At 53.2% G+C, this 27,503-nt stretch overlaps 1 protein-coding gene across 3 annotated transcripts in view; it reads right to left on the bottom strand.

Moving 5' to 3' along the window:
* Window positions 1-972: 972 nt before the first annotated feature.
* SH2B3 (SH2B adaptor protein 3) overlaps window positions 973-27,503 on the bottom strand; it is a 96,530-nt gene continuing 69,999 nt past the window's right edge. For all 3 annotated transcript variants that reach the window (XM_077835245.1, XM_077835246.1, XM_077835247.1), the window contains exons 3-8: window positions 20,963-21,064; window positions 18,802-18,893; window positions 14,194-14,288; window positions 10,987-11,201; window positions 10,175-10,346; window positions 973-6,599 (exon numbers count right to left, since the gene is read on the bottom strand). In XM_077835245.1, the coding sequence (XP_077691371.1) occupies window positions 6,295-6,599; window positions 10,175-10,346; window positions 10,987-11,201; window positions 14,194-14,288; window positions 18,802-18,893; window positions 20,963-21,064 (981 nt within the window). In that variant the 3' untranslated portion in view covers window positions 973-6,294. The remainder of the gene's footprint in view (window positions 6,600-10,174; window positions 10,347-10,986; window positions 11,202-14,193; window positions 14,289-18,801; window positions 18,894-20,962; window positions 21,065-27,503) is intronic.

Here is a 27,503-nt window from a genome sequence, read left to right as displayed (position 1 = left end):
CAAATACTCTATTAATAAAGAAGACAACATAGCTTGTGGAAGTTGATTATCAAACATTCACGTAACTGGGAGACACGGGGGAGATAATCTTTTGTTGGCCCAACTTCTGTTGGTGAGAGAGACAAGCTTTCGAGCTTACACAGCTCTTCTTCAGGTCTGGGCAACTTACCTGCAGTATCACAGCTAACTACAAGATGGAACAGATTGTTTAGCATAAGTAGTTAACATATTTCAAGGAACCATTCAAGTCAATGTGGCCTGTTAAAACCCCTCCACTTATAGGGAGGGAAGAGAGGAAGTAGCTGGGGGATTGTTAGTGGGTTACAGATTGTTGTAATAAGCCATTGTCTCTTTTCAGTCTGATTTTTAGTGTCTAGCAAAGATACAAATTTAAGCTCCCAGGCTCGTCTTTAGAAAGTGTTGTGCAGGTTTCCTTTGAGGATGAAGACTGATAGGTCAGATACAGAGTGATGGTTTTGTGAAAAGTTTTCACCCACAGGAGCTGTGATGTTTTTCGTCTTTTATCATTTTCCTGTGTGAGTTCATTCAGGAGTGTAATGATTGTCTGGTTTCAGCCACATAGTTGTTGTTGGGGCATTTAGTGCACTGGATGAGGTAGGCTCAAAAGCTTGTCTCTAGAGACCCATTTTATACCTGCAGCTGTCTGTGGACCATGTTGGCGGATTGGATGCAGATACAAATTTTGTATCCACGCAGGGCTCTATTTGTCTGGCTCACCAACAGAAGTTGGTTCTATAAAAGAAAAAAAAAAAATGACCTCGCCCACGTTGGCGCTCTAATATCCTGGGACCAACATGGCTACAACACCACCATACATACATGTAACTTTCATTTCTAAAAGTGGGGAGGGAGGGCTCTTGTACTCTAGCAGCTATTAGTCCAATATCTGGCAAGTCAATGAGAGCTTCTGGAGAAAATTAGGCTAAAAGTATTAATATTAGAACAAACAGATTCTAAAAACAATTTATTTAAGAGCTGATTTGAACATAATAGCAAAATCGCATTATTCAAGAATAAGTTACTTGTACAGTACATACAGAAACAATACATAGAAAATCTACTATACAAGAATTCTGTGCCGTTGAAAAGTACAGCTTTGAAATAAATGCACTTTATTCCAACAAAACCCTTGTTGGCCTTAATTTGCCTATGGGATAAAAAGGCAGTGAACAATAGAATGCACTCAACTCCTACACTGTGGGCATATGCTGGCTAAGATAACATCCTGTTCTCATACAACAAGCTCTTACGTTGAAATATGGAATATTGTACTCAAACTTGTCAGTCAAGACTGAAAGGCTTTATATGCATGGTACAGTAAAACCACATTGGCTCTAAACTGACAGTTTTCTGTGGTCCAAGGAATATCAACAGTTAATCAATATTGTGTCACTGTGGCACAGACTAGGCTGCCTTAATTCTTTGATGATGTTGGCTTGATGCTTCCTCTGCTGGACCTGGACCTTTTCCTCAAAGCTTCGCTGTGGAAGGCAGCCTTGAAGCAAAAGGATCAATGAGGTTGCTGTCGGTGTTCTCGGTACCCTGTTCTTAAATGCTGGGTTAGCCTTTCCCTGTTGGGTTAGCCCTTTCAGAGGGCTAGACCACAATGGTACTTCGTATTGATAACACGTCTCCTACACAGCCTGTCTACCAAGAGGACATGCAAGAGTTGCCTGTAGGCAGTGCCTGTTTGTCAGCAAATAGCAAGTAAGGCCTTTCATAAGAATAAGGGGGTGTAGAGTTGGGGGCGGGAGGGAGGGCTTGGTTTCTGTTTTGGCACAGCTGGTAGGCTGTATCACAGTTACCTGCTACACCAGGCTTCTGTCCGGCAATAGGTGTAGCAAGTTGAGGCACTACATACTGTTATGTCTTCACTGTGGAACACAGCTCTAAATTGCTGCTCTGAAAATAGAAACGTTTCACTAGCCCAGCCACCTGTTGCTGCTGGAGAAGAACAGAAATGCTGGTCTCCTTTACGGTGCCAGCCCTTAGACAAGCTGTTTTCAATCAGTCAGCCTCAGAGGTAAGACTTTGGAACCAATCAGATTTAATTTTGTGTGCCCCTTCTCTGGACCCTGAGACTCGAGCAGGGGCTGAGAACTTAGGCCAAAGCAGGCAGCTTGCTGGCAGTGTTCCCCAGTATCTGGTAGTCCCGGAGGCAAGGCAACTGTGCTCGGCTGCTAAGGTGAGAAATGCAAAAGTTCAGTGTCCCCATTTGCCTCTTCATTGAAAGCAACTGTCTTGAAAACACTTCATAAATGTGGATAATTCCTTGGCCTACAAGCCGTTATTAATGTGCTTTTAAATATAAAAAAATCTTACAATAAAAGTCTACGTTGAAACATGCCACACACCTTCGCTAGTTACTTGGCAAAAAGGTCTTGGAGAAGTCCGCAAAATTACTTTGAAGTCACTTATATTTCAAGGGCTTAATGTTGCGTCCTCATGTTTCTACTAGACGAGCATTGTGTGTACTGAGTTAGTTATGAAATAGTCCTGGCAGTACAGAAGAGGAAGGGAAACTAAGTCCGACTTGGAAATGTATCACAAGCCAACTACTTTCTAGCAAGGATGGATTTCTGAGAAGGTCAGCCTCCCATGACTTGGGAAAACAGATTAAAGAACTGACCCTGCAATTACTGTATAATTGGTTTTAGGACCCTAACACCAAAGTGAGGGGTTGATGAGAGGCTCTGTTGGAGTAACAGAGGGAAGGACTGGAAGAATATTTGCCCAGTTAGGGAAAGTAGACCTTTTGGCTGGAGAAGGAAAGGAATGAGATGGGTAGAACACTGCAGGGGAAGGCTGTTGACTCCAGGCAGGCTGGAGGTGGTGAACAGACTGTTTGTTAGCTTTCAGTGTACAGTTCCTCAGATTCCATACACAGTCCCCTTCAGTAGTGAACTGGAGTGCTCTGCCAGCCTTTCATTCTGGATTATCAGGTTTCTTTCTAGCTTTGGCTAACTTGACAGTGAAAGTCCAGAAGGAAACAACTGCAACTTTAGTGTATAATCAGAGCAACTTTCCAACTAGGTACCAGGAGAAGGAACTTATAGTCACGTGCTTGGATTTGTTCACACAGGAGCATTGAATGAATGAGCACGAACTTGGTGTATATTGTATTAAATAAGAAAAGCAAGTTCCATTTAGTCCATAAAGAAGGCCCTGGCAAGTGAACTAACACCAAATGTGTGTGCGCGTTTGGTTGCTGTCACTTAAACAGTAAGACTTAGGCCAAAAACCCCAACTCAGAAACAGGGGGGAAGGGTCGGATAGGAGGTGGGGGCTGGGCCATGCCTGGCTGCTTGGGGAGACACAGCCTCCCCTAACTGGCCCTCCGTACAGTTTTGGAAACCTGATGTGGCCCTCAGGCCAAAAAGTTTGCCCGTCCCTGCCATAGCTATCACTTTGGGCTTGGGAAATACCTTGCCTAGGAGAAGTCCTCCGACAAAAGTGGGGGAACAGAGATTGATAGGAGCTTCAGCAGCTTCTTTGCAAAGCTGGGATGAAGTTGAGACTGTCTTGGTTTTCCTGTCCCTTGCAGTGCATTAGAAATGTGTTTGGGGAGGATAAGGGCACCGGTCACTTGCATTCCATTTTTTAAAAATTGACTGATTGCAGAAATCCTGGCCCAATTTATGTATATAATTCTATGGCCTGAATTTTTTTAAGGGCCTTTCCACAAAAGGAGAGACTGACTTGACAAAGTGTGGTCAAATGCACACAAGTGATCTAGAGGGAACAGCATCTTTTGCCAACTTCCAAGTTACAGTAATTGTAAGACTACAGTGGCTTTTCAAGTTGAATGTCTTTCTTTTTTTAAACATTGCTCCCTTAAGCCACATTCCAGAAAGTCTCTTCTACCATACAGCCCCTTCTGGTGTGGCCCAACTCTGGCGTAGCTGAGATGCTTTACCTTGGGAAACTGGTTGGGTCTAGTGATGATTTTACTAATAAACTAGAAGGTACAAAAATTCTTAATTACAAACACACAAAGTTCGTGGGTTAAAGGTTGAATTTTCAAATGCATCTAAGTGAATTAAGGGCATACATTTGTGTTGACTTGCAGATGGACCTGAGCTCAAGGTATTTAGGAGCTTTTGAAAAACCTCACCTTAATCTTTAACTAATGTGAGAAGAAGAAATTGCCTCTGTGTACCATAAATTATGGGGAGTGACATGAAAGTATATAAATGTGACTTGGTTTGAATGGTAGAAGCTGATTGCTGAGACATTTTTTTTAAATAGCAAATTAGTCCCCTTCATATTTGATGATACTCAGTTGCTTTGCATGCTGTCCCTAATACTTTGTGTGAGCTTTGGTGGACAGATGCAGGTAGCTGAAGCTTTCTGATGCCAATTTGGAATTTGGGGTGGAAGTGTGTTTTTTCCCATTTAAGTACAGTAGCAAGCACCATGCAGTGGATTCTTTTTATATACAACGAGATGGGGCATTAATACAGCTGTGCTTTTCTTGTGTACGCTGCATGGTGATGTCTTGCTGGTGAACTTTTTTTTTTGTGTGTAGAGAGGAATGGGACTGATCACTTAAATGGTTCTCATCTCATAGGGTTCTTTACTTCCTCAGTAGCAACATACTGGTGTTGGGTTGATTTATTAGCTCGTACCTTGTAAGAGCATTGGATCTCCAGCTGTATTCTGTGGAGCACTGAGTGGTTACATAATGCTGGCTCGCCTCACTTCTGCTGCTGGTTAAACGTTATCTTCCTTTTCCATCTAAGCAATTGCTGTCCTTTTCCTCCACAGGGATGTTATAGGAAGGAGGTGGCCTGCCTGATCCCGCATGAACACGAAGGCATCTCATCCACATTAAGTGTCAGACCCTCCGGGGGGAGGGGGAAGGAGGAAACAGCTGAGAAACTTTTCTCTGTTCTATAGGGGTTAGTGAAATTACCTATTTATTGTGAATCTATAAATCTTAACTCATAACATACAGCTCTGCACAGACCCCTGTCTCTCAGTAAAGAAGCACAAAGGCAAATATGTCACATCTCCTCCTGTAACTGTAATTCTAACTGAGGAAATGCCAAAGTCTAACCCTACTCACAATAAGGTATGAGGATAAGAAGCTTCATTAGTGCACCCCCTTTTTGGGTAACTGTTACAATGAAGGGGCTCATGTTGCTTCTCCAAAAATAGCAAAAGCACTGTCAAAAACCCAACAGTCAGTGATTTTCCTGAGACCTACAGGTGAGGGGGATACTGGGGAGAAAAGGTTATACCCACTCTGGCTAGAAAACATGACACACAGGGAAGTCGTATTTGCATAGCTTGACTTAACAACCCTCTTTAAATACTAGATCATATTTTGTTTTGTTTTTTTTAAATGCAAGCAATGGTGGCTGTTTGTCAACACCCCTCCTACTTTGAAGAACCAACCTGAGGTAACATATTTGGAAAAAAACTTTTGCTTAACTTCAGACTTATGCCTAAAAGATTTCAACAGCAGAAAGGAAGTTTTACTCCAAGGCCGTGCCAAGATGTCAGTCTTCTCTTTCGTCCTCTGATCAGTTACGTTAAGCCTCTATTAATAGGAGGAAGTTAGTGTTCACTTTTTAATCGTGGCTAATAGATGTGAGCATTTCTTTTGCCCATAGCTGTAGCAGTGACTTCAACAGCTCAATTGTTGTTTTAAAAATGCAAACATGCTTGAAGTTAAAGCCTGTACGCTCCATATCCCAAAGTAATGAACCCACTCTTACCTTAGCCCGAAGGCTACTGCTCGGTTAGAAATATGGAACTATGACTTGTGCTACTGCAGCACCTTCCTTGGCCACCAGGAAGTGATTTTTCTTTGTTTATGCACAGCCCAGATCAGTAACTTGTCGCAAAGAACGTCAAATCCAGTTTTGTCCAATTCTGTGGCTGTAATGGACCATTCCAGTTTCTTTTCTGGGCTGAGTCACATCAAAAAGGGCAGTGAAGACCAAAAGCAACTGTGACATGTCTCTGTACCAATGACTAAAAGTGTAGATAGTAGCCTAAAGGGCAGAGAGCCTGACAGGTTAACAGGAATGACGTGTAAACAGTAATAAGAAAGCTTTAATATGTAAAACAGGCCCTTTAACAGGCCTAAGAGAGGGATAACACCCATACTGGAGTGAACAATTTATCTCTCTTACCCCTTCCCTTACCAAAAAAATAAATCCCTAATTACATTCTTCTCACAGGGTTCCCAAAATCTATAGCAGAAGTTCTCTAACAAGGCTCCATGCCAAAGTGCGTGGTTTGCACCCCCCCCACCCCATCTTGTCAGAGGGGCGTGTATTGATTGTCAATAGCCCGAATGTGGCCCCTGCCAGGGGAATCCAGCTCGTAGTCAGAGTCCCGCTGCCGGCTGGCATGCGTGATGGCCACATTGCTGTCTCGGAGGCTGTTGGCCAGTTCTTCTGGAGAGGGCACCAGATGGAAGATCTGTTCTGGCTGAGAACTGTGGTGAATGTCATCTGTCATGTGTAGCCGGGGGCAGCTGGAGGGACTGATGCGGGTACGGCTGAGTTCGGAGCTCCAATTCGGGACAGAAAACGGGAGCAAGATGGTGTTATTTGAGCCCAAACCTACAGGGAGAGGGGAGAAATCCAAGCATTAGATAACTGGCCAGGGTACGTGCAGGATCCAAAGAGAAACCTAAGCCATGTTGGGTAAGTTTCCCTGGCTCTGTGCCTTAAGCCTTCTCCTGTGGCTTTCCTAAGCACCTAGCCCTCGATCCTGCATGGACCCTGGCCAGTTATCTAATAGTGGGGGAGGGGCAGCACTAAGGCACACAGAACTGGAGGTGGTCTGTGGTCACTACTGTTCTCCTGTCCAACCTCTCCCTGCTCAGGGCAGCTCTTATTCCCCCTGTTGGCCAAGGTACACAGTGCTGCTGTATACTGAAGAGCTGGCTGCTGAGGCAGAGTGGGGAAAGCTCTCCTTCGACGGGGCGGGCAAACATCTCCTTGGTGCAATTTACAGAGGGGCGGGTACTTCCCCTAAAGCATCCGTCCCACCAAAAGGGGCCTGGGCAGCTCCTGCTCCGGGGCAGAGGCGTTGAAGCCAGCGGGGTGACCTTGTGTTGCTGCGCTCCACCTCGGGTGATCCGTCCCACGCAAAGGGTTTGGTCAGAACTCCTAAACAGCCTGTTATGAATCAGATCTCCGTGAGCCGCCCCTGTGGTCAGTGGTTAGGGCAGCTTCTCTTTTAGAAAGAGGAAACACACAGCCTGACTTTCAAACTTTCTGTATCGGCAGAGGCATTTCCTGCTCTGAACGCAGGTTCCCAGCCCTGTGCCCTTGCTGCCCCAAAGAGCCAGTGCGATCATGGGCCTAACAGGCTGTTGCTATTCGCTACTGCTGCATGCAGGAGGGAACTGGACTTTAGGCTGCAGAAGAGAAGAGTGAGGGGGGATCTGACAGCAGCTTTCAATTACCTGAAAGGGGGTTCTAAAGAGGATGGAGCTCAGCTGTTCTCAGTGGTGGCAGGTGACTGACCAAGGAGCAGTGGTTTCAAGTTGTAGTAGGAGAGGTCTAGGCTGGATATTAGGAAAAGCTATTTCACTCAGAGGGTGGTGAAGCACCAGAATGGGTTCCCTAGGGCAGTGGTGGAATCTCCATCCTTAAAGGCTTTTAAGGCCCAGGTTGACAAAGTCCTGGCTGGGATGATTTAGTTGGTCCTGAAGTCTCTTCCAACCCCCATCTTCTATGAGTCTCCCTCCTCTTGCTACCCCGTCAGTGACTAACTACCAGCACCAGCTCTAGGAATGCTCCTCTCAGCAGCTCATGCAAGTCTGAACGTTATTTAGGCAGTGGCAGCTTTGCTCATGTTTGATGGTAGAGCCCATAGCCACCCAAAGGAGGGACTGAACTCTTCAGGGGAGAGTGCCCTCTAACAGCCTCCAACCTACTATTTTCAGCAAGCCTCTTGGCGCCTAGCCCATACTCCTCCCCCTACCTCTTGAGGCCTGAACTACCTCCTGCTTCAGTTCAGTTCAAATCAACTCTTTCCCTCAAATTAGTATTCCCTTTACCAGAGCCACAGGCTCCAGTGTATGCAAGGTCTTTGCTCATTGAAGTTGGCTTCACCCCACATCATGGTAAAGAGCAAAGGGGTCAATTGTTCTCCACGTCTATGGAAGACAGAACAAGAGGTAACTGGCTTAGGCACGAGGAAAAGCTTTCTACCTATAAAGCTAGTTAAGTGCTGGAGCAGGTTACCGGGGTGACTGTGGGATTCCCATCACTGGAGGCTTTTAAGAACAGGCTGGATAAACACCTGTCAGGGAGGGTCTAGGGTTAGGTAGTCCTGCCTCAGCACAGGGGGTTGGACTCAATCTCTTGAGATCCCTTCCAGCCCATTCCTGTGACTCTAAGGGGAAGCTAGGCGCTTAAGATTTCAGCCACACCATGTTACCTGACCATGCCTTTGGTGGTTTTAAAATGTACTGAAAGAGGATGTGAGTTAGGACACAGCCCTAAACTGAGTTCCTACTCCTTTCATGGCAGCGCCCAGTACTGCTCTCGCCCTGCCCTGCCCTGCCCCTGCTCATCTGACTCTCCAGCTCTTGATCATAAGGCAACTGAATGACAGTGCTGGGGGCTCTTTGGAGTTCTGTTTTATCCAATCGAAAACCCTTGGAGCAGGAACATGCCTCTCTAACCACCTGGGAGGTCACAAGACAGCACTCCAGACTTGGTCAGGACCGCAGCCTACCCCCCTCCACTGAACCACGGGGAGGAAGTTAGCTAGAGCCACTCGCTTTGAACTGTGCTCAGGGGAACTCTTAAAAGCACAGCTATTGTGTTGCCGTACCTGCCCTGGGGGTGAAGAGGGCGGTGCAAGCTTGTCTGGCTGCCTTCAGCTGGGGCAGCAGAGCCCTTGGGCCTGGGGCCCGCTGCAGGCTGCACGCAGAGGCAGGCTAGTAACTGCATTTCCTCCATAAACTGAGCACCAAAAGCTTAAATAACCCAGCATGTAATTAGTCCATTGTGACCACGGCAATGCAATTAACGTGGAGAAATGAAAAGTTCTACCCCTCCTCTAAACGCCACCTCGCCCTTCACAAAGGGGCGGGGAGGGAGAGGTAAAAGCATCTTTCACACGTTGCTCTAAGTTAAGCAAGGGCAGAAGCAGCCAGCAGAGCTAGACGTTGCATCTGGAACCTGATGTGCCTACGTTCAAGCCTGTGCTGAACGGCTTCTGTGATTGCAGAGCCCGGCGGGGTAACCCCCAGTGCAGCAGGAGGCTGGTTCTGGAAGCCCGCCAGCTTGGCCTGGCCATGTGTTACACCAGAGAGGTGGGGGAGAAAGTGGGTGGTTTGCACAGATTTTTGCCCCTGTAGCCGCCCGATGTCCCAGGCTCTTAGCACGAAGAGGAAAAGCACTGCTGATTCCCAGCAGTGCGTGTAACGCAAGGGTTGACAGAGAGGCTCCTGTAAAGGGCTCTACCATTACACCAGTTATTTTTTATCCCAAGTGTCAATCAGCTCCTGCCCGAATCTCTTCCCTCCCGGGGAAGTGTGGCCAGCACTGCGCCTGTATGACAATAGCAAGCAGCTGGGTGTTGCCGGGCAGCGTCCCACCTACCGAACGCTGGGTGAAAGGGAGGGGAGGGGCAGGATAGGCCTGGGGGCTAGTTTAGTTGAGCAAATCGTACACCAAGCCCACATCCCTGGCCAAAGGGGGCCAGGAGCCACCTTTGATAGCTGCAAGCCATTCACTGAGCACCTGGCTGCCAGCTCTTTCCAGCCAGGACAGGGTCTGCTGAGGCACAAAGATACAGCGGGGGGGGGGGGGGGTGTCAGCCTGATAATTATGGGCGCTGCTGAACTCTAACCCCGTGGTATTACCGTGGGCTCCAGCAGCTACTCTAATTAATTAAGCCAAGGGCTAATGCTTTGGCTCAGTTAACAGAACGGATGCGTTGAGCAGCGTCGGCTGGTTGGAACATGGGTGAGGCCAGCCAGCCTTGGGGGCTCGCAGAGAGAGGAGGGGCTGGCAGCTGCCCCAGGAGCGACTGCCAACTGCAGCTGTGCCCAGAGCCAGGGATATATGGGGGCGGGGGGGGCAGCTGCTCTCCAGTGGGGCGACGGAGGTGGGGAAAGAGACAAACTTTCCCCTCTGGGCCGTGCACAGGTAGCCCCTCCTCCCCCTCGTACCTTGGGACGACGCGATGACCACTACATAGCTGGAGAGCTTGACGTCGCAGGCCGCGCCGCACTCCAGGGGGATGGGGCACTGTTGGAAGTGGTGCAGCATGTCCAGGATGGAGGGGAAGCGCAGGTGCTGTACGCGGCACTGCCCCCGCTCGGTCAGTGAGAGCCGCAGGTGCTGCAAGGGAGATGGGCGGGTTACGAAGCTGCTGGCTTGGCTTGCGGGGGGGGGGGGTCGTCGGACCAGCCTGGCCTTCGTCAGGTTACATCCTGGGCCGCGAGGGGTGGGATTGTCTCCTGCCCCGAGGGGATGGCGGAGCCGGAGCAGCCATCTTTCCCCAGGGGCTCTGAGCCAGCACCTCGCGGGGAAGGTTTCTGCAGGCGGGTCTATGGCTGGAGATGGGCCAAGGACCCAGACTTGTGCTCAGAGCCGTCCGCAAGGCATAGGGCCCTCCAAAGGCCGAACACTGGAGCTCAGGGGAGGCCTGAAAATTGCCCTGCCTCTGGCTCTTGGCTCTCAGCCCTCAGAGCATGGGCCCCGGGGTGGCGGGGGGAGTCGGACACACCCAGGGTAGGACAGCCCGAAGCTGAGCAGGAGCCTCCACCCAGGGCGCTTTAGAAACAAGGCTGTCCAACTCACCACTGGTGCCACTCTCTGGTCAGTAGGGAGAGGGGGCTGGGTGCATGGGTGGGGGTTCAGTCCCCTCTCTGAATGGTAGTGGTCTGTGTGTAGAGGGCCAGCTGTCTGTCAAGTTGACCAGAGGGAGGAAGCCCTGAGCAGAAAGCAGGGCTGGCAACCCCCCCACCCCCAGCCCTACCTTCGCTCTTCCTTGGAAATTGAAGGTGAGGACGTATTCGCCCCTGCGGGTTTCGCTCTGTCGAACGAGGAAAACCCCGTGGCCTTCCAGCCCCTGCAGCTGCACGAGCTGGGCGGCTTTGACGCGCGAAATGGGGCCGTGGAACCAGGGGTAGGACGAGAGGAACTGGTCGGTTTTCTGGCAGGACGGCTCTGGCTGCCCACAGTGCATAGCGCCTGGGGAGGGAGAACAGCATTAGCGCCATGGCTGTCGGGACGGGCCTGGAGGGAGACACGCTACAACTCCACCGGCCAACCCCTGAGCAGGGCTGGGGGGCTCTGGGAAAGCGGAACTCTTGGCTACAGCCCAAGTGGGCACAGCTTGACCATTCCCTGGTGGGCCGCATCCCCCCCGTGGGAGCAGCGTCTTGAAATCCCCATTCAGCAGAGCAGGGCTCCTGCTCTCTGGCAAGCACCTGGCACAGCTTGGGCAGGACTTGGTGCCAATATACCATCCCGAGGGCGTCAAGCAGCAACAGCCCAACTGGTGCCAATGCGAACATGAGGGGATCTCGCTGGCGCTAGGCCCAGGACTGCCCGACGCCTCGTCCCCCTCATCCTACCAGAGCCATATCCTTGCTTAGCTACTGTCTCTCACCATTACTGTGCGTCACGTGCCTTAGTGAGAGAAACCGCCGACACCCCCCCCACCACCATCCTGCCATGCCATGCAACAGGCTCCCCCAGCATGGTTTGGCTTTGAATCAGTCCCTGGCCACTTCTGCTTTTAGCCAGAACCTGATTTACTCCAGGTCCTTCGCCTTGCGGCACCGGCCTTCAACCGCAGCACAGTGGGAGCTGCGTGACACTGAAACACAGCGTTCAGACTATCAGTGAAACCCTTGTTTCCTGTCAACTCAACCTGAGAGCCAGGCAACCCGAGTTCCTCTTTCCAGAAAACACAGGCACCAGCCGGACGTTTCAGGGTTGGAGCAGGAGAGAATCTCAAGCTCTCCCTCCGCTCTGCCCGCACCTCCCAAAGCAGCTGCCATCATGGTTCATATTTAATCTCTTGACTGGAAAGAAGGCAAGAGCGGCGTGCTAATCGGCCCCTCTCGGCTTCGGAGAGGAGCCCGCCGCTGGCACGGTGTTGTGAAGCAGCTTTGTGTGTGAGCGTCTGATAAGCAGTTTCTTGGCAGAGGGTTGGGAGCACGTGTCTTGCAGTGACAGGTGAGCAGAGCGAGAAACTCTCAGAATCCTGCTCTGCAGGGGTCGGAGGGTGCTCAGCTCCCTCCCAGATCCAGGGGCCTTTTAAGGGTGCTGAGTCCTTTGCAGGATCAAGCCCCAGATCAGCAGTTCTACCTGCCTCACTAGCTGGGTCATTCTTCTCTAGGCTAGTGCTCCAATTGCTCCCCCGGGCTGGTTATGCCTCATTCGCTCCCCAACCAGCGACCTTGGCTAGTTTCCTGGGGCTTCTCGCTGGGCTTCAGCACCAGCTCTCTCAGGCAAGAGCCCCCTCCCCCCAGACCCACCTGAGACACTCCCTGGGTGACTGGCACTAGCCACCCCTGTAAGTGATGCCCCCTGGAGCCATTCTCTCCAGCAGTGACACATGGCAGGAGCCCCAGGACTGCTGCAGGCTGGTAAAGGTCCAGCCGCTCCCTGTCTGCTCCATTAGCCCTTGGCGAGGCGTTGCCAGGTCTGCTGGGGCGGAGGAGGTTGGGGGTTTGTAGCAGTGCACGAACTGGGGCCCTTCAAACTCTAATGAGACCGTCCAGCCCTATGACTGCTGCACTTGGAGTCACTCCTAGGGGATTAAGCGGTTAGGGGCTCGCTGAGCCTTTGACTTAGCGAGAACTCCATTTGGGGTGCCAAGGGGCTGGGCAGGGGGAACCAGAGCCCCCAGCACAGATCAGCCACCCCGGAGAAAGCTCGGCCCAACAACTGAACAGTTACCTTCACCAGCCCTCGGGAGCCTGCTGCTGCTTGGGGCCGAGCGCCCACTGAGTGGCTCCAGGGCCAGCTCGGCCCTGCTGCGGCTGGGAGAGGGTCAGGGGGCCTGGCTTCCAGCAATGCTTAGGGCATGTTTAAATACCCCAGCCGGTAGGCGGTCACTGGCACAGTACCAGCTGGGGCTATCCTTTACACAGGAGCATTGATTTGGGGGGCTTACAGCCAGAAGGCACCCTGTTGATCATGGAGCCTGAGTTCCTGTGTAACAGGCCAGAGACCTTCACCACCCATTCCTGCAGCAGACCCTGAACACCTGGCGAGCTAAAGCACTGGCCCTAGGCTACCTCTAGTTACTCTGTGATTAGAGACCCAATCTGAGCCCCCCAATCCAGCACGTTTAGCCCAAAGCGGGGTCGGATCCTGCTTCTCTGCACCCTCCGAATGCACTGATGGCTGGGGATGAATTCAGGAGTTTCGTGCATGGTGGAAAAGCAACATTCAGCCCAACACTGGCCCATTTCCACAGGCTCCCGCCCTGCTGTGGTTTTTGCGGTTGCCTCCGTGTTTGGCTCTGGCCTGGGACTCAGCAGATCTCGGTTCTATTCCCACTGAGCTGCCAGGTGACCTCGAGTGAGGCGCTTCCCTGCTGTGTGCCTGTTTCCCTTCCCCCTCCTTGCATGGCCTGTCTCTCTCGATTGCAAGCGGCTCGGGGCAGGGACTGTCTCATGCTGTGTTTGTGCAGCACCTAGCACCCAGGGGTACTGATTTCTGGCTGGGTGCTATAATAATACAAATAATTAATCATCCTAATCGTCGTCAATATCAGTATGGTTTGGGGAAGGGTGTCTTCTGAGGTGCCACACCACCTGCAGGGGGGCATAAGGGCAGACCTCTGTAAACACGGGCTTTACACAAAATGCATTCGCATGCTGGCAGCAAGACAAGTAAACTAAGGGCTGTTTGGAGCACAGAGGACATGGCCAAAGAGGTTAAAATGACTGTAAAGCTCAAGTGCACTGTGGGTCTACACCGATTTGGTCAGCACGAGACGGGAGCAGTGGATGGAGCTCTGGGACAGGACCCATCGCGCCGGGTCCTGTTCCCTGTGCGACCACTGGGTCGGCGTGGGCCCTCGGGCAAGCCACTGAGAACCTGATTTGCAGAAATGCTGAGCACCCACAACTGGTACTGGGCTCCCCTACCCCACAGGCCCTTTACCCCACCGGCACTCAGCACCCTCACTTTGTGTTGGGGCTCTCCCATGCAGGGCACTCACCTTGGGTAAGGGAGTCAGCGCTGACAGTGGCAGGGCTGGACGTCACAGTGTCCGAGTGCTGGCCTGAGAGCAGCTCTACATCGGCTCCCCCGGACCTGCCAGGAAGACACAGGAAGGATGTCACGGCTTCCGCCGCCGAACCCAGGTGGAGAACCGGCTGCTCCGCTCGGCAAAGCACCAGGGTGAACAGGAGAAACACAGCTCCCTTTGTGCAAACGTGCCAGGCAGACACACTGCCTGGAAGGGAACGTGACAGCTCAGCCGCTGCCCAGAATTCAGGGCTCGCGAGGACACAAAATGCTGGGAAATTCCAAGTGGTTTTTATGAATTAAAAAAAAAAAAATCCAGTGGAAACAAGTTTCTAAACGCTACGGCGCTGCAGCACAACGGGGTCCTAGTGCACGGGCGTTCCCAAAGCCATCCTGAGCAACATCCCCAACCGGCTGCAGGGCCTGGGCCATCGGCCAGCCGGCCCAAAGGAAACACACTGCAGAGCTGCAACCCCCCTGCTAGAGTCGCAGGCCTCACGAGTAACACAGGATGGAGAGAGAGAGAGATGTGTGGTTTTAATTGCGTGACACACACACGCTGGCCCTACAGAAATGATAGAAATGTCCTCCGACTGTGGGCAGGTCACAGCCCTGCTTTCTGCCTCAATTTCCCCATCTGTCTACCACCTGTGTGAAGGGCCTTCAGGCAGCAGATGGGGATGCTCGGGGGAGGAGAGAAAGGACGGTGTCATTCATCTCACTGGAGTGCCCTACTGGGAGGGGGCTGCCTGGCCAGCCAGGGCCGAGTATACGGGCAGCCTGCAGAACAGTGGAGAAATACAGTGCTGAGCTCCTTGAGGCTAACGAGACACAGCTGCCAGCCCTGGAGCTGCCCCGGGGGCCACTCAATGCACTGGAGCAGCCTGGGAGGCACCTTTGGCTTGCAGCAAATGCTGCGTTCAGCCCCCGCCCTCTCCCTGTGTTTGAGGTGGGGGCAGGTTTCCCTGTGGGACTCCGCTCCCTCCTCAGGTGCAGCTGTGAAGTCGTGGGACGGGGCTGAGGTGAGCACCCAGCACGATGGGGCCCTGCTCCTCTGGCCCAGCTGCGATGCAAACAGGAACCGGAGGAAAAGGGCACATGCTGTCCTGGAAGTGCATCAAGTATCCCCCAAACACATGGGGGCGGGGAGAAGACCTCAGGGACCCCTGCAATGGTGCTGGGCCCTCGAAGAACTACTCGAGCTGCCCCTGCCCAGACCCCACTATAGGGGGTGGTTACAGCCCCTCCCCGACTCCCCTGTATCAGGGACCATCCCCACGTGCAGCAGACTGCACAGCAACCCCCCTCTCCCTGGCCCAGACAGCCCCCACCACTGCCCCAGCAGCAGATGACACTGGGGCGGGGGCAGACTTCTACCCAGCAGGGCGCTGCACCTAGATCTATGAGCCCCACGGTCCCCCAGGTGCCTAGCCTGGACCCCCAGGCTGCCAGGGGCTGTAAGGCCAGCCCGAGGGCGCTGACATGGCTGGGGCTGATGCTCCTGGTGCAGTCAGGACCGAGGTTCTGACGGGCGCTAGGCCCTCGGGGGCGAGGGGTGGGGATCCGGGGCCAAGGGCTGAAGCAATCCGCGGGGCGTCAGTTGGGCCGGAGTCGAAGCGAGGCGCGCAGGAAGCAAGCCTGAAGTCATGGGAACAAGAAGCAGGGCAGGGACCGGGGGAGCAGAGCACTCCGTAAATCACAACAGGGCTTGGCCCTGACACGCCGCAGGGTATTTCAATAACAGGAAGTGCCTCGCTTGCAGGACCGGGCGCTAGCCGGGCCTGCAGGCCAGCTGGGGCTTCCTTCCCAGGGGGCGGCACTGCCCCTTTGCTGCGCCAGCCAAGTGCCCCTCAGAGCCAGGGCCCCCTTCGCCCCTGGCTTTCCAAGCAGGGATTTGGGAATCATGCCAGCCGGCCCCTTCCGGGCGCTCTGGGAACACAGGCTGACAGCTCCCCCTCACGAGCCAGGGAACCACAGTCCAAGGCCCAGAGCTCACGGAGCGCAGCAGCACAACCCAGCCTTCGGGGCTCCCTGCCGGGCCCTGCCAATCCCTTCCAGCTCACTCAGGGCTTGGGCCGAATTACTCCCCAGTATAGTTCCCGAGCCCCATGTGAGTTACACCAGGGATGCGTCTGGCCCAGCATGGCTGGGCTGGCTTGCCGCTAGCCCAAGGGAGCCTGGCCATCACCCGGAGAGCCCAATTCCCACCCAGCAGGTGGGCAGGGGGTCAGGACGGGGCAAAGCCCGCGCCCCTGTCCTCAGTCAGCAGCAAGGCCCAGCCTGGGGGGACCCACAGGGATGAACATGGCCTGGGAAACCGTCAGCTCCACCTCCCTGGCAGAGCAGGGCTGGCGTCGGCCCAGGCAGCCTGAGGCGTGAGTGCGTCCCTGGCAGGAGCAGAGCCACGTGCCCGCGGGAGGAAGAGCCTATGAGAGGAGATGGCGCTCAGGGGCTCCTGCGAGGCGGGACAGGAGAGCAGCCCAGCTGGGAGGTGCGATGCTCCGGGCAGCAGCTTGTGCCGATGCAGCCCTGCTTGCAGGGCCCCAGCTAGCCGGCCCTTCACCTCCCTCCCTGGAAGCACCTGCAGTGCATGCCCCAGGGCCCCCCTTGCAGAGCTCTCCGGGCGGTGCAGGCTGGTGCCAGTGGGCACAGGGACCTGCCATCCGCCCAGGGAAGGGAGCCATTTGCTCTGCCCTGCCCTCACTGCCATCCCAGCAGCAGCACGCAGGGGGTGGGGAACCCCAGTCCCCACCCAGCCTTACAATCCAGCCAGCCTGGCTCCTGGCAGGTGTTCAGAACATCTGGCTCTGGCCACTTGTTAGGAGGGCTGGCTGCCAAGAAAGTCTTGGCTGGCACTTGGGGGAATCCCCGCCCACCCGGGGGCAGGCTCCGAGCCGCAGTTGCAGAGGAGGCTCCGGGGGCAGGGGGTGTTTCCGTTTGCAATGCAGACCAACCAGGGGATCCTCAGCTGGCGGAGGGTGGGGGGGGCTGCCTGCAGTGCTTTAAATGCTCCCCCAGACAGCTGGGGGCTCAGGCATGGGCACTAACTCTATGACAGGCATTTACGGCGGCACTGGCCAGCTGTATTTCCATATTAGTGCCCGACCCAGGTTGGTCTGCCAAGTGTGCCAACGTCCTTGTCTCTGCCACAGGCAGGGGCTTTGCACCAGGGTGCTGGATCACGAGGACCCCGCCCTCTGTGGGCACTGATCCTTTGCTCACTTGGCTACCAGTCACATGCGCTCACAGCTGCCACTGGGCCTTTCCTCTTGGCAGAGGGCTGGTTGCAGACAGCCATGAAAACATCATGGTTCTTGCACAGACTTCCTGCTCCTCCTTCTGCAGCTGCTGTGTGGCTTGACCTCTGCAGGACCGGCCCAGTGCGGGGGCAGGGACGGTTTCCAGGACCCTGCCCAGCTCTGTGGGAATTCAGGGCTCTGCAGTGCATGGTGGGTAGGAGCAGGTTCCATGGCTACCTCGCTCCCTGGATCTCCTGCCTATTGCCCACACCGAGGGCCAACCAATGTCACCTTCCTTTCCTGGAAGACGCTCATTCGCTATCAGCTAGTGGTACTGTGGGCTGCATTTCAACCAGTTGCCCGGCAGCCCTGGCTCCTACCCCAGCCCCATGAGCAAGTTCCCCCTGCCTGTTGTGCTGGATTTGAAATCCGACATTTGCAGCAGAGAGAGGGCAGGGGGCAAGTGGCCGGGGACGAACATGGGCAAGTCTCCCGGCAAGCTGCATGGCACCGGCCTAGTCTCACCTGCCTTCCCTGGCTGCAGGAGGCTGGAGAAGCCAGGCCAGCCACGCTGCATCCTCGCAAAGGGCCTGGGACTGTGGCTTGTAGCACCTGTGTCTTGATGCAGCTTCTTCCTGGAGCCAAGATCTGGGCACATGGAGCCCTGGGGCCTGGCAAAACTGTTGGCAGACTGGCCTGGAGAGGCTCACTTGCCCAGCTTGGCTTTGCCAGCCACGGCTGCAGGCTCCGCCAGTGACTCCCCTGAAGCCCTCGCTCAGGGTGGCTGGAAATCCCGGCCCAGAGACTCCCCTTCTCCCCGGGCCCTGCATGGCTCAGGCAGGGGGACGGCTCAGGCAGGGGGACCGCTCTGCCCGGTCCAATCCAGGGCCTGAGCCCCTTCCCTTCCCTCCGACTCCAAGGGGAGCCAAAGGCCCAGAGCACCCAGCAGGACTGGGCCCTACATGGGCAACGTTTTCAGGAGCTCAGCTGACCTGCCCCATGCATTCGAAGGGGCTCAAAGCCGCCCAGTCACCAAGAAGCTAAGAGAGCCAAAGGTCGGTGTCCTGAGGCCCTGGGGGTGGAGTTTGGATCCAGGGGAGGGTAACAAGGGGCAGCTCCTCCACAATCTGGCCTGGGCATTCCTTCAGCTTTGCATGGGGAACGTGTGCACAGACGATGCCCGCTGAAGTCTCAGGCTGAGGCCCAACCCCCGGGGAGGGAATCGCACCCATCGAGTGTAAGTGTCAAGAGCCAGCTGTTCCCAGTGTCACATGAACTAGGGGTCAACCAGCTGCTGCCAAAATAAGCACCCGAGCAACTGGCCCTAGCTTGATCCTTACCCTCGGGTCATACATTCTTTGATTTCGGCTGTCCAGGAACTCAGCTGCTGCTCGTCGCCAGCCTCAAATACAACGTCTGTGCAGTTATTCACCTAGACAGGAGAGAAGGGGAGTGTTGGACGGACTCCTTGTGGCATGAAAAACAGCTATTCTGTCCTGCCTAGGTCTCCACGACCTAGCCCACAGGAGCGGGGATTTCCGCTTGGATCCTGAGAACCAGCTACAGTATCACTTCCTTCGCAGGCTCTCCCACCAGCCCCTGGGAGTTCCCTCTCTGTTCTTCCCTCTGGCTCTCTGCTTCCCTTGCTGGGCAGCCGTCTCCAGTGGAAATGATTCACAGCCTCTGCAGCGGAAAGGAAGGGGAGGAAGGAAACTCTTGTGGGGAAGGCTCTGGCCCCAGGGCGGGGAGATCTGGGCCACTTAACTTCCTAGAGGAACTTGGCCACTTATGGCCTCATATTCCACCTGCCCCTCACTGGGCCCCCATGTCTGGACGGCACACGTGACTGTGGTCAGAATCTTGTCCCTGCAGTCAGGGAACTGAAGAGTAAGTCCTGCACCATGGCCCCTGGAGCCAGCGGTTCTCAAACTGCAGTGGCCCCCAGACGGCTCTGCAACTTGTACCGACTGCTTTTGTGGGCAGAGGACAGGATGTGCCAGCCCCCGGAGAGAGAGGACTGCTCGGGGAGAAGGAGGTCAGGCAGCAGAGTGGCACCAGGAGCGTAGCAGATGAGAGGGGGAGACGTGTGCTTTGCATAGGGCAACCCCAGCACAGACAGGGGCTAGAAGCCCATCTTAACTCCCCTGTGTGGCTGTCACATCTCTGGGAGCCTTGGTCCCCAGTCTAAGGATGGGAAACCTCTACCAGGAGAACAGGGGCAACTAGGTGCCCACAGCGGCATGGGCGCAGCTCAGGGGCCCGGCAGATGTGCCTAGAGGAGAGGATACACGTGACAGACTGTTCTCCCAGCTCTGGGATTGGCAGCAGGCAGAGAAGGGGACGACAGTCTGGGGAGGGGCTGGTGTCAGCTCAGTCGTCCCCTCTTGGGGAAGGAACGGGCAACCCCTGCTGTGAAGAATCTAGTCACTGAAGCCTCTACAGAGCAGCAAGAAGGGCAGGCATCAAAGAGGGGGTGACAGACAGCAAATTGGCTCCTGCAAGCCCCCAGCCTGGGTAGCATCTACTGTCCTTCTGCTGGTCTCCAGGGGGCCAGATCCCAGCCCAGTGCATTGTCCTCACAGAGAAGTACTCTGCATCTAACGAGCATGACTGTGAGCTGAGAGGAAGCTACGAGGGAGGGCAGCGGCCTGAAGGAAACACCTAGTCCAAGCCAGCAGCACCCACTCCCCCCCACACCCTCGCAGGCAGAAGAGGAACTGAAATTTGGCATCAGAGCTCCAGCAGACACGTGCTGTGAGAGGAGAAGCAAACCCCAGAGCCTGTGATGTGCCCTGAGGCAGCTGCTGAGCTGTTGCAAGTTGCTGCTCACCCAGGCAGGAGCCCAGATCTGCTCCACCTGCACACTCGGCCTGCAGGCCCTGGGGCTGATTGAACAGCACCTCCGGGCCCCATTTGGAACGTGACGAGGCCGCGTGTCCTGTACACGCCCCGGAGCTGTCTCTAGTGACAGGGCCTCTGGGCTCCCCACCCCAGGCTCAGGAGCCTCTGCCGGGCCCCTCAGCGCTAGCGGGAACAGAGCTGCGGATGCGGCAAGGCTCTGTCAGCGGGCACCGCTGGATGACAAGCGGCAGGCACTGGCTGGCACAGCACAGGTGTTAGCCCTGTAAAGTGCCCCTGCTGCCCCAACGGCTGGTAACTACTGGCCTGTTTAAACTCAGATCGCTGACAGGGGCAGAGAAAGAGACACAGGTGGAGCGTAACAAAGGGCCGCTCCTAACTCACGCACCTGAACTCCCAGAGCTGCTCCGAGTGCTCCGGTAACCCTGCCGGGAGAGGGCTCAATCCTGACCGAGAGCGGTTACGTGTTGGGCCGGCCCTGGAGTTTCACAGAGCATTCGCTCCCTGCTGCAGGACTCTGTCCGGGGCTCAGAGACAGGCAGGAGAGCTCTCTCTCCCCACATCCCAGGGGTCACTGCCTATAGAACCCTAGTGCCGGTCCTCACAGGCCTTCCATAAGGGCAGGGAAGATGCGGGCCCTACCTTGAGTACAAAGGTGTTCATGTTGTCTGGCATCTCGAGGCGGGTGCATCTCCGGATCTCTTGGACAGCAGAGCAGGCCATGAGCAGCTTGGGTTTGGCGCACTGGAGAGAGAAGGGAGAGAGAAAGAGATCGAGCGCGCGTAACCAGAACCCTGGCATCAGGAATGACACAGAGCCCACCGGGAGACGCTTAAGGTTGGGCCTCATCCTTTGTGATGCTGAGCACCCTCAACTCCCACTGCCCGGCATGGGAACGGAGGTGTGCTGCAGGGAAAGCACCGAGACCTGCTCCTAGCAGGGGGGGAGGGGGAAATCACAGACTTTGGCTCTCTGCTGTCCTGGCTGAATTGATACTAGCAACCTTGTGGTGAAAGGTTCTGGGTCCTGCTTCCTATCTCCAGGGCCATCCAGCATATCGCCCAGCAGAGAACTACGCGGTGTGCCAAGATAGTAATATTCTATGGAGAAAGGTTAAGCTAGTAAACAGTTCTCATCTGCTCTGCAGCCCTGCATCTTGGCTGCTGTTCGTGACCCCTGCTGGAGCCCAATTTGGCTTCAGTTAAATGAGACAAACTTCAGAACAACTTCTGAGGCAGCCCCTGGCATTGCATTTTAACCTCTACTGTCCAGATCTGCAGAAACACAAACCAGTCCTTTGTGCTTAAGCAAATAATTGGCACAAGCTACCAAAACAAGGCAGCGGCTCTGCAAGGAATCACAATCAATATATTGCACAACATCTGGCCCCAGTATCCTCCTCTCAGACACGCGGTGCAGTCAGCTTCCTTGCAATCTCCTAATGGGATAAAAACAACAGACACCAACCGGCCTGAAGGCAGCTGATCTCTAACACATGAGCTGTGCTCTTTCTCCTAAACTTGCAAATCTGGCCTCCCTGCTTTACCCAGAGAAGAGCTTCAGAGCCTCATTGTTTACCCCTTTCAAGATTGACATGTGCAAGCAATTGCTTTTTAATCAACAATAACTATGGGAAAGTACTGCAAAAGTAAACTACATTACCACATGATATGGTTCCCAGATGCAGGCTAAGTTTCCTCCCACAAATCAGGGCTGCCAACTTGCATGGCCCTGCTGCCATAGGGTTCTCTAGGCCTTCCAACCTTGGTCATTCTTGGAGAACTAAACTATCAGCTTGATTTTCAAATCCCTATTTATAGGCCAGACTGCACAGAGCGCGAGTGGAAAAGGCACCAACATTTCCAGGCCTGTTCTCAATTAGGCCTTTTGTTGTAGTCTGAAACACGGCAGTTCTGATGCTGCAAATCAGGACCCAGTGCTCACCCAGCATGAAAGGTTCGCAGGCCTCCTGATACCCCTGGGCAGAATTCTGCAAACAGCTGTAGAAAACAGAAATTATCTGTGGCGGGACTTCAGTGGAGTTACACCAGGGGAACGCTGAGCCTGTGGACTTGAAAATCTGACATGGGATGCAGCTCTTTAAGCTTAAAAGGCATGATCAAGATTTGGCAAAGTGGTTAGCGATGTGGGATGCCCAACCTTAAAGGGGCCTGCTTTTCTGGGCATGGATGATCAGTGTTACAAGCGTGCTCTCTGTTGGTCTACATGTCAAGAGTTAGTTAACAGATAAGGTGCCAGTAGAAAATACACAGTGTCACATGGGTTTGCTATGATGAGAATGTCGCTGTGCCCTGCAAATGGCTCCCTTTGGGCAGCTCTTTCCATCTGCTCTAAAGATGGGGTTGGAAGCACTGGGAGGCCCCTTTAAGATGCCTGGGGTTGGGCACCCAAATTCAGTAACCACTTTGTAAAATCTTGACCCGTATGTTTTTCAACCCCCCGCCCCCCATTTTGTTATCCAAGTGACTAATTACGCAGGAGAGGATTAAAACTCCATGAATCCTCAACAGCAGAGTTTACTTTTCACTGTGCTTGTTGTTTGTTTAAACCCAGATTTGGCCCCAGACAAAGAGACTGGAGAAGAACTCGGGCCATCCGCTTAGCACAACGAGAAGACTCTCAGCCAGTTCCTCTCTGGCAAGAATTCCCACAACCAGCATCAGCAGCACATCCTCATATTTTCCTATTCCCAGACATCTAACGAAAAAGTGCCTGGGTCCGATCTATCCTGGCAGCCTTGGATACATTCCTGACTCTCGCGTGGGCTGCTGCGCTGGCCTCTAACTGAAACATCTGTCAGAGGACACCGAAAATCCCGGAAGGTGTAAAAAGGATCCTGGGAACTGCTGCTGGGCTGGGCTGCTCAGCTGTGGTTTAAAAGAACCAGCACTTCTTCCCTCTCCCCAGAAGAAATTCCCCCGAGCCCCAGGCTCCCTTTAAATCCTAGTTATACCTATATAGGTGTACATAAAATCTCCCCACTGTATTTTCCACTGCATGCATCCGATGAAGTGAGCTGTAGCTCACAAAAGCTTATGCTCTAATGAATTTGTTAGCCTCTAAGGTGCCACAAGTCCTCCTTTTCTTTTTAGTTATACCTATAGGTTTTATGGGGTGCTCAAGGCTTTTGTTGGCCCGCTCCAGGGAGGGGAATTCCACCCTATGAAAGCTACACAGAGTGCACCGGACTCGTTTAAATAGGCAGAGTAAGCTAGTGAAAGGAGCCAGTCAACCTGACTTCAGTAAAAGAGCAGGGGCCCAGACAGCCCCGCTGCAGGAACATCATTGGTCAACCCTCAGAAAGGGGAGGGACCAGAAGGAAGGGGGCCAACTAGTCAGGTGGGGTAAATCAAACAGGGGTAAGAAAGGGGAAGTGCCAGTCTGTTGGAAATCCTGAGATGGTGGGTGGTCTCCCAAAGCAACAAAAGGCCTGTCATCGCTGATGAGGGACAGCCACAGGGGTCTCTCCAGAGCAGGTACTGCCCGGGCAATGGCAAGGCAAACAGCTCCCACCCTGTCCCACCACCACCTGCCCCGTTCCAGCCTTTGCTTCCAGCAAGGGGGACAGTTAATACTAACTCTGGGGGTGGTTTTTGAGCTGTGGGCACCCATCCACTAAAACCCCTCATGCTTCATGGCATGAGCCAGCCACTGTGAGGGGTCAGGAAGGAACTTTCCCTAGAGGCAGGGCACGCCCTACATGGCAGCTAGGGGGATTATCTGCACCTTCCTCTGAAGCAGCCTTGTCAGACAGGATGCTGGACGAGGGCTGAAGGAGCACTGCTGTGATCCAGTTGTGTTAACATCAGTAGGACTAATCACTGGGGAGGAACTTGGAGCAGAAAGAAACAGACTCAAGGGGAAAAACTCAGAGGGGATCAATTTCCATTTGTCAGAACAATGTGGCTTTTCAGATGGGCCTGTATGTGTGAAAACAACTAGCGTCATTATTACTTTGTCTTGAAACTAATGAGCCATTTTGAAAACCAGGTGAGCAAAGCTGGTTAAGGAAGGAAATCGAGGCAGCGAGACCCCTTAATACTTTTACCAGAAACCCTTCGCTTCTGGGACCAGTTACCAGCCTCAGCAGATGATCTGGGTTTTTCCAGCAGGATCTGAGTTAACATCTTTGGTTGGGATGAGCTGCATGATTCATTGGTGTCCAACAGAGCAGCAAGAAGTAATCCCTGCAAAGCTGCTAACAGATGGTGCCTTAGAGGCCAGTGCAGGAAGTGTCCCTACACAAGATTGTCCAGCCCTTGAGAATTGGGACAACTATTGCCCCAAAGACTGGACAGCCCCATGCGGAGAGACTGTGTCAACACGGTATTTAGTGAAGGGAAAAAAATGGTGAACAAGTGCAATTATAAATGAACAGTGGCAAAGCTGGCTTGGTTCAGCATCTGCGAAATCCCTCGCTCAGACGAAACACAGAGATTCAGTCCGACGTCCTGAACTTGGGGCAGGCAGGCGCTGGAATCTCAAACCAAGGCAGCGGGGAATTGTGCTCGTCAGTTTCACCCACAGATTGCTCAGCCAGCCTCCTCCAAGCACTGAGGGAAATGGCCACGGAGCTCACAGCCAGGAGAAGAATGAGGCGCAGGGGATTTACGGTCCCTCAGTGGCTGGTCAGGCCAGGCCTCATCCCCCACACCACAGCGGGATGGGAGTGACGCAGAACAAAACCAGTGACAGAACTGAAGTGAGAGGCTGTGGCGCGGTACCAGGGCAGACACTGGGGAGCGCTGAGATGTTCTGGGAGCTCGGCTCACTGCTCCAGCCTCTCACCCCCCGGCCTGGCTGATCACATGTGCCGACTCCCCAGGACACTTCCAAAACCATTGGGAAAATGTCCCCATTTGGGTGCTCAGAGCAGGCCCAAGCCTCCCAGCACTTCCCATCACTGACCCTTCTGCTCCCTGCATGGCTTCCTACCTATCTCAGGAGCCCCATGGAACGAAACGCCCTGGACCGGCGTCCCCACTTGGATGCACCAGAGTAACTCCATTGACTAGGGCAGGCTGTTACAGAGATGAGGTGGGTGAGATAATATTCTTTATTGAACCAGCTTCTGCTGGGGAGGGAAATGAGTCTCTGGAGTGAGCTAAAACATTTCAGTCTAGTAAACTGGAACTGGTTAAAAAGAAAAAAAAAACAAGAACAAAACAACATCCAGCTCCCTGTGAAGTCTGACAAAATACAGATGTGACAAGTGACTCCACCCTGCAGTTCTCACCAGGCAATCTGCATCCGATCAGGAGAGTTCCGCATTGGCTGGTTTTAAAGGCTTCTCGTCTGCTTGGGTTTTGGACATCAGGTCTTTGGCTCTCAATTCCCACTGGAAGTCACTGAATGGAATGGTCAACAGTATTGGGCTCCCAAATTCCATCTGTGCCTTTGAAAATCACCCCCCTTGTCTACACGAGCAGACTCCATGGACAATTGGAAGGATGAAGGCATCCCAAGTGCCACAGAAGTGAACCCCAGTTAACAGATAGGGGAAGTGATTTTGATTCAGACTGATCAGAACTCTTGACTCCTGACTTATTTTTCTCAGCAGCTGGTTAGGAAAAAAAGCCTCCTTGTTAAGGCTTCAACACCTCCAACCTCTTCAGCTGAGGACAGAGAAAGCTCCCTAGAGACATCTCTGAGTCATCCAAACAGTTCTTCAGCAAAAAAGAGGGGGCAAGATGTGGCTAAGTCAGACCACAAACAGAATCTCCCTTCTCCGTCTAGGAGGGCGGAGGGCATAGTAGACCCTTATCAAAACATACAAAACAGGAAGAAAGGACACAAGGTACTGATCTCTCCCTTGCATCTCATATTCCAGCATCAGAGGCCTCACACAGCTGGGGATGAATACAAATATTCCAGATCTCTAGGAGTCTGTGCCAGCCTTGCAGAGCTTTAACCTGACTCACTTGGCTCCTGGGAGAAAGCATGGTGTGGATTTCAGGGTTGGAGCAAAACCCAGAGCAAGGAAGCATTTGTCATGTGGTTGGAGTTTTGCAATTCAAGTTCTCCCCAGGTTGGGCGGGGTGTAATTTTAACATGGTAGCTTGAGCTCAACTGGGCAGAGGACATGGGGGAGCTTGCTTCTAGACCTCATCTTACCAGGCTGTAGGGGATTTAAAAAACAAACAAACCCACCCACTAGTTGCATTTTTAGTTAGTAGAAAATGTTCAAATCAGGCCAGCCAGATTCATTGTCACTTAAGGCATAGAACAGGTCTTCGATCATTAGAATAACAGGACCAGGGTTTAAATGGTGCCTAGACCTTGGTGGCCCAAATGTATGTCACCCACAGATAGTGGGTTAAAATCCACTTTTATTTAATCATTTATGCAGCTTGCTTGCTTTTTGGCTTTTCACTGAGGGGAAAACAGGCCAGCCAATTTCAGTTCCTGGTTCTCAGGCATTCGCACAAAGTTGCAAGGACTTTGTTGCAAACAGCACCTTCACATTTACGGCTGTGCAAACAAACCCCGGGTTCATACAGAATTTAAAAATAAAAATCACGGAAACTTTTACAGTGACCTGACATTTTCTAAAAGCCTCGTTATTACGAAATCGGTACCTGGGACATGCACTAACCCGGTGCTGTCTCTTTAAAAGCCGCCCTCTTCTATAAACAGCACAGGGGCCTGACCGGAACAGCTCGAGGCAGCTGGCGTCACAGGAATTGCCGTGCAATGTACAGCTCCACAAAGGGTAGAATTGACAAAGTGACCGGAAAGTAACAATAACAGAAAAGGGAGGTAAAGCACTGCCGTTAGAGAGACAAGAAATACAATATGCAATGGAATGAGGCCCACTGGCATGGCAGAACAGGGTCTTTTGGGACACCTTTATTTAACAAAAACCTGCACTCCAGTATTCTCGGCAGCAGTTCTCACGGATTGCACCAGTGCTCATGTGTTTTCAGCTGTCAACAAGAGACCGCTGGGGATGAAAGACACCCTAAATACGCTCTCCCTAGGAGGTTAGCTCATCCACCTTGCTTTGGGGATAAAGTAGGAGAAACAGCATGAAAACGAAGCCACCTAAAAACCAAATGTTGAAGGCCAGACGTAACGCATGACAAATACCACAGTTTTCAGAGTAGCAGCCGTGTTAGTCTGTATCCGCAAAAAGGAGTACTTGTGGCAACTTAGCGACTAA

This window comes from Eretmochelys imbricata, chromosome 15 (genome assembly GCF_965152235.1).
Source record: "Eretmochelys imbricata isolate rEreImb1 chromosome 15, rEreImb1.hap1, whole genome shotgun sequence".
Classification (NCBI taxonomy): domain Eukaryota; kingdom Metazoa; phylum Chordata; order Testudines; family Cheloniidae; genus Eretmochelys; species Eretmochelys imbricata.
Note: the sequence above shows the minus strand (reverse complement) of the source record. Positions and strands in the feature narration are given on the sequence as shown.